The sequence below is a fragment of the Sycon ciliatum genome, chromosome 6, assembly GCF_964019385.1.
Source record: "Sycon ciliatum chromosome 6, ocSycCili1.1, whole genome shotgun sequence".
NCBI lineage: Eukaryota > Metazoa > Porifera > Calcarea > Leucosolenida > Sycettidae > Sycon > Sycon ciliatum.
This window is the reverse complement of record NC_088648.1, coordinates 33,499,074-33,506,330: the sequence shown is the minus strand read 5'-3', so window position 1 is coordinate 33,506,330 and position 7,257 is coordinate 33,499,074. Positions and strand designations below refer to the sequence as shown.

Genomic DNA, 7,257 nt, shown 5'->3' with positions numbered 1-7,257 from the left:
TGAGAATAGCGTGAAAGATGGTGAAAGACCGACACGTAAACCACCGAAATTGACAAAGGATCTGTCCGCGTCGGGAAGGGTTACGCGAAGCCAAGTAAAAATACGGACTGGTGAGGATGCACGTACAACGACAACGGAAGTGACAACAACAGTCAATATTCGAAAACGTGGTAGACCGCGAAAACGAACTTCAATATCGGACACCGGACAAGTTGGAGTAAGGAGCTCAATAGAAATCCGCAATGGAGGAGACGTAGCTGAAAGGACAATGGGCATCGCGCACACAATGGCTAGTGTCAGAAAACGTGGAAGGCCGCGGAAAAGCAAAGAGACGGGTAGTGGTGATGCCGCGAAGAGGCGAGATGACGGGACATTGGAAGAGACAACACCCAATGGAGCTAAGAATCGCACTTCGTCAATCAAGCAACATCTGTCAGCCCGTACCAATTGTCGTGAGTTGTACAGTGATAATGTGTTCTCAATATTGTCACGTGGTAGATGTGCGTTGCATCTGGCTGTGTTAGAAGCTTTGTATATCCGTAAGTTAGATCCTGAACTTTGCGTACAGAAAGAAAATGTGTTGTCGCTACAATTGTTTGGTGTTACTCCTCGTCGAGGTGTTAACAATGTAACTTAATTTGCTCACTATGTTCTTGTCACTATTATTATTTCCTTCGAGTTTTGTGTCATGCTGAACCTGATAATTTTCCACCTTGTCACGAGTGTTGTTATCTCATATCTTTACGCTATATAAGTTTTAGTCTTTCCAACTTGAACCATTCCCTGTAAAATCCTTGATGAGAAGGGACCGAAAACGTTCGGATACTTTGACAAGTGCCCTATTTTGACTGGATGTGTGTTTGCGTGGATACTTATGACCCAACACGTACTTAGTTATTAAAATAATAATAATAATAATAATAAAAATACTTGCGGAAGCTGCGGAATAATAAAACAGGTCGCGTAATGAAGCAGCATAATGATAGATGTGCAAAGTCATGATGCCTGGTCCGCTTCTGTCCTGGGTTCACTACCCGTGCGTTGCAGCCAGGAGCAAAACCAGTTCAGGCCGAGAGTTCCCTCCATGATTGCTTGTCCAAAGCGCGCATTCTGAGCCCACTCAGATCAGTCATGGTCTTCAGTGGCATGTCTCTGGCAGCTGTGCTTGCCTTGAATGCCGTGGCCAGGTTCGATTTCGGGCGTCCACGCACACCGGTGACATCTCAACGGAAGTAGTTGTTCATTGCCTGCTGTGGTGGGGCATCTGAGGGCATCCTCAGAACATGACCCAACATCCGGAAACGGCGGATAGCAACGGTGTGCGAAAGTGGCTCTGTGTGTGCTCTGGAATATGGGTCTTTCTTGGAGATGATGGCGGTATACCTAATTCCGAACAAGTTCCGTAGTTGACGTCTATAGAAGGCGTTTAGCTTCTCCAGTGCAGCCTCTGTCAGTCTCCAGGTTTCGCAGTCGTATAACAGTGTTGGTAGGACGATGGTATTGTAGAGACGAAGCCTGGTTTCCTCGGATACAAGTTGACGTCGTATCCAGAGCGAATACATGCGGCCATACGATGTTGATGCTTGGTCGATTCGTCGGCTCAAGTCCTCATCTTCCCCCGAGAGAGAGCCAAGTTGCTTCGATCTTCGCCATTCGGTTGTGGAGGCAGAGATGTGAAGCTACTCTGTTTTGCTGCTGTTAACGTTGAGTGACCAGTCACCCAGGCCGTCAGCTATCATGGGTAGGGAGTTGGCAAGCCATTGTCGCTCAGTCGAATAGAAGGAAATGTCATCGGCATATCCTGTTTCATGTGGTATTGCTGCAGTGTCTGGCCGTGGTGGTAGTTTGCTTCGAGTCTCCGTCAGTGCTGCTTCCAGGTGGCAAACAAACAGAACCGGGCTCAGCCCATCACCCTGTGGTGTACCTAGCGTGCTAACAAACGCCTCCACTGAAGTGGCACCCACTTTCACAGAGAGTGTTGTACCATACAGCAAATGGTGAATCAGGCAAGCCTCGTCAGGTCCGGTAATCTCTAACATAACAGCAAGGAGCTTTGTGTGGCCAATGGTGTCGAAAGCTTTTGACATGTCGAGGCCACGGACGTGGCAATCCCACACGAAGTGGGTGGCTTTAGCTGAAATCCAGTGCTGTGTCCACACCACATCGGCAGTGCCACGGCCAGGCCTGAAACCAGACGAAGTGGATCCAAGATAATGCGACACACGTGTTGTGATACGTTTGAGCACAACGAGTGAAATGACCTTGCGCAGGGTGTTCAGCAATACAATCGGTCTCAGGTTTGCAACTGGTCCCCGCGCCTTGCTAGGTTTTGGTAACGGTATAAATATGCCTGGACCAATAACACTACACAGGTGGTCGCCCCTGGTGATGCTGTTGTTGATCATGGTGGTGATGATCGGGGAGATGTACTCAGCACCATATTTGAGGAGTTCCGCGCATACACCACCCGGCTCACATTTCGCAGTCGCCTCAAAGTCGCCTCTACTTCTTCGGTGGAAACGGCCGTCTCCAGTGTGTGCGGAGCTGGCGGTGGCAGCAGGTCATCAGAAGTGTTGAACTGCCCCTGATAGTGATCACGCATGCGAGATGCCTTTTCCTCATCGCGCATGAGGATGTGACCATCAGCCGACTCGACGAAGAGCTGCTGCTGCTTGCCACGTTTGAGCTGGGAGGCTGCTATAAACATTTGCGCGGAGGTTGGAGCACTCTCAACCGCCTCGGCAATTCTGTTCAGGCGAGAGTTGGCTTCAGTCAGTTGGATATTACGGATTTCATGCATGACACGATTGCGCTCCTTCTTCAGCTGCGCAGCATCATGGTGTCCGGACTCAGCTAATATCCACAGTTCTCATTGCCACAGTGAAAGCCGAGCAACCTGTGTGTTTGGTTGAACAAAACGGTTTCTAGCCTCGGATCGGTGCAGATGACCAATGGTGGTGTCTGCTGCAGACTTGATCGCAGATGTGGCAGCTGACCAGACATCAGCGGGAGCATCACTTGCCGGAGTTACTTGAAGGTATGCCCGAAGAGCCGAGCGATATTTCGGTCTACGGAAGCCATCTATTAATCCATTGACAGCATACGGCGACTCCTTTTTTGATTTTGTTTGGACGATTTTGAATAGCTCACAGAAAAGCATGTCAGCAATCGCTAGCTTGTGGTCGCTGAACACCTCTGTACCAGCATACGATCGGGCCTTGTTAATGATGGGCTTACAATGTGATGGAACCACCACATAGTCGATCATGTTGTAGATTTTTTTAGTACGATTCGTATTGCTCTCTCTAACCTGTCCAGTCCATGTTGTTCGGCAGCGCATGGAATAGCGGAATACTGTGTTGGCTAGCAACAACTGGTGAGAGTTTGCCCAGTCCACGAGCGCCTGGCCGTTTTCGTTGCGGGTCCCTTTGCTGTAATTTCCGACACACGAGGTGACAGCGCTTCCAACTTTTCTGTTGAAATCCCCACTCCGAGCACAAGCGTTCGTTGGCTCGTCCCATTCCAGGCGGAAGATAGTGTGCCGTAGAACTGGTCTCTGAGCTCAGGCTGTTCCTTCGACCTTGGGTTCGTGGGTCCATGTGCCACAACAAACCGAACTGGCTGTGATGAGTTCTTGGCTTGCAGAAACGATAGGTCAACATAGCCCTCTCGATCCGACAGTTTTTTGATTTTTTAAATGCACGGTTCGAATTTCTTTTGAAACAGCGAAGCCAATTCCGCCATGGCTGTCGCCTGTAAGGCCAAAGCTCACTAGCCTGTGAGTTTTACTAATACTTCTACTCAAAATCTCAGGAAAATCTAAGAGCTTGACTAGCCAGCCTGTTTTGGGTTTGAGGCAGCAAGCCCTATGTAGTTATGCATTGAGATTATATCTTTTGTCCTTGCACAGAACAACAAGGCCTTTGTATATACTGGACGACTTACCAACACAAGTATAATTATAGACAGTCCCGATGCAGCCACTCTCGCAGATACGCTCATTCTTTGGAATGTTTTCACAGCTACTGTAACAGAAGGATTCAGATAGGTCTGCAAGAAATCACAAGCACACACACAAATGCACACACATCAACCATGCTAATAGTCATGAAGTTGATTGTTCCAACTAGGAACACACGCTTCTTGCCGAACTTGACACTTGACAGTGACTCACGACTGCCATCCAGAGCACACGAGGAGCACATCGCACTATTACCGCCGAAGTCGCAACTTCAAAGTTCGTATTGTTGTCCCTCACGCGGACGTGCAACTTGTTGGAGGTGACAGCATTGCGAATAGCTATACAGTAAATATCGGATATAACGTGCCCCTTTGATTTTCGAAAATTTATCACTATATCCGGTGCATCACTATAGCCGATTTACATGTTTGACCGACACATGGCACATGACTGCACATGAAATGATGCGTACATGCTGGAAAAAGCATGCTGAAAGTGCATGCATGCTCCGCGGACTGAGTACCGGTGCATGACACAGAGCAGTGCATGGCAGTGCAGTACGAGTACAGACTGTACATGTACTACATGTACACCGAAGGATGTACCCAGAGTGCTTGATAGTGCTCAACACCACAAAGGCAACAAGCCTTGATTGTCCTTGTTGTTCTGTAGTGTACTACATGTACATGTAGTACTTCGATACATCATGTGGCATGGCTGCTTCTTCAGCGTGTTCTCCAAAAAAAAGCCTGAGCTGGATCCGTACTCGCGTACTCGGTGTCCAACGAGTTGCGTAGAGCCAGAAATAGACATGAGTGGCTGTGTACGTGAGTTGGCAACATCATCGTGAGAGGCAACACAGCCAGAAATGTTTTGTGATCATCACTCTTGATCATTATATGCAATATTTTCCTGTACATTTGATATGGTTTGCTTCCTGAAGTCCATCACAATAAGCGATATATCGGTATAGCCGATAATAGTGTATATAGTGATATTTTAGCTGTATTTTTTTCTGATTTGATTTTGATTTTGACGTGTTCTATCACTATAACCGGTATATCATTATATCCGGTCACTTTATAAACGATACTTACTGTACTGGCTCTCAAAGTCTGTTTAGCACAACTCCATGAGCGACTCTGACTCACGCTGCTCCCTGGAGCTTCACGAGGTGTTTGTCGCGCTGGAAACAAAGTGTCTCTGTAAGTTTGTATCCCTGGTGATGGTTTGGCCTGGAGAGCAGTATATAAGTGGTGCTTTTCAGGCACAATCTTCCTCAGCCTACTCAAGCTCAACTGATGAGGGGTAAATTCCATGAAACACTGTGTATTGAGCAGGGAGTGGTGCTTTCTTGCAGGTTTGCCGAGTGGAAGGTGCGACGTGCTCCTCGTGTGCTCTGGATGGCAGTCGTGAGTCAGTCAAGTGTCAAGTTCGGCAAGAAGCGTGTGTTCCTAGTTGGAACAATCAACTTCATGACTATTCCCACCGAAGTCGCAACTTCTAAATTCTTTCTTTTTGGTGTGTTTTATGTCGCCATGACGTCGTGACCTTAGGTCACCATCACTATGCTCCTACTATCCAGTTATTATGTTGCATTCGCCCTTGAGCTGTGATCATTGTAAAAAATATATATTGTCCTGAATATTTCCCGCACAATATTTCCGTGCTGAATGGTTTCCATGACCGCGCTCCGCATTCCTTCTTCTATGTGAGCAAACCAAGACATCTCCCTGTCTACAATGACTCGCAGAATTCTAGTTCTGGAAACTTGGGTCAGGCGCTGTTGGTTATAATACATAGGTGTTGAGAGAGGTTGAGAAGACCTAGAAATCATCAAGTTACAGTCTTTGTTGCATGAATGAACAGCCCAAGCTCATCTAGATCCTAGATCCACAGAAATTGCAAGTATCGATTCAGTGATGGTAGCGACCGCTTCAACTGGTGTACGTCGACTGGCATATAGAGTACCTCGTGCCCGTGCACATTTGTATGTGCTGGGCCGCATGGGAGGAAATCCGTGCGACAAAAAATGACCCTACCAAGCAGGTGTATGTGTACGCGAGTTCCATTGTAATTAGCACACAACATGAGCACACAGCATGAGCACACAGCGTGATTTTCAGGAGAATCCACTCAACTTACTTTCTTTAATGTAGTTCTTGACCTCCATGCTTGGGCGGAAGTCGTAGACAGCTTTCATGTAATTCCTTGGGGCTACCAGTTCACACAAATGGTGATTCAGGCGGAAATGGTTCATGTAGAAATAACTGGATGTAGAGCAAATAGTATGAAAGAAAAGAAATCATCAAGAGTAATCAGGTCTTTCAGTATAAATTTTCATTTACCCTTTCAAGCAGTGATATCATTATTATCAAGGTGCAAATTTAACTCGGACACTGAGCCAATAATTAAAATTAAAATAGAAGAAATAACATAGTTGCTTCATAACTCGTTTCCATGTGATTTCTTCTATTTTAATTATTATCAGGTTTCTTAATGATATTATTACAGGGTGCAACAGAGCTCTCGGCCACTGAAGAAAATGTGGAGTCACCTCCACCATTACACTGCGCTTTTTAGCCGACTAGACCCTCCTGCACACAACCATCACCATTGCGAGGACACTTCCGTGGACGATATTGATAAACTCCTTCAGACAGCTGTTTCGCTAATACATAGCTCATCAGTGAAGGTAGATGTTGAATGATTAAAAATATAGACCAAACTGCTATTATATAGGGGGTTTCCACATACAGTTCCCAGTGCTGCTGTATAACTGCGGCCTGTGGACCCTCACGAAGCGACAGAATGAACAGCTAGATGTATGGCAGAGAAGAAAGCTCCGTTATATCTTCGGAGTCCACTACCCACACTGCATATCCAACCAAATCCTGTATGAAAAATCAAAACAGCAACCAATCAGCAGGGTCAGCAAGAGAAGATGTCTCCTATGGTTCGGCCATGTTGTTCAGGAAGGTCCGGGCACGGCTTTTTATGGCGCACTAACCATGGCCATCGACACGTCAAAGATCAAGCGTCCACGAGGACGACCAAGGCTTCGGTGGATTGATGCGGTGAAATCCGACATCTCCCCTCTCGGACACATGCTCAAGGATTGCCTCAACACTGCACGGGACAAAAAGCTCACTATGTTTTTGTCGCTATTATTATTTCGTTCGAGTTTTGTGTCGTGCTGAACTTGATACTTTTTCCACCTTGTCACGAGTGTTGTTATCTCATATCTTTACGCTATATAAGTTTTAATCCTTGATGAGAAGGGACTGAAAACGTTC

The 7,257-nt window shown here is 46.7% G+C and overlaps 1 protein-coding gene across 1 annotated transcript in view; it reads right to left on the bottom strand.

Annotated features, from left to right (window-relative positions):
* Positions 1-7,257, bottom strand: part of LOC135820245 (uncharacterized) — a 107,506-nt gene that overhangs the window by 40,920 nt on the left and 59,329 nt on the right. The window contains exons 9-10 of the mRNA XM_065333562.1: positions 6,107-6,231; positions 3,946-4,050 (exon numbers count right to left, since the gene is read on the bottom strand). Coding sequence (XP_065189634.1) covers positions 3,946-4,050; positions 6,107-6,231 — 230 coding nt within the window. The remainder of the gene's footprint in view (positions 1-3,945; positions 4,051-6,106; positions 6,232-7,257) is intronic.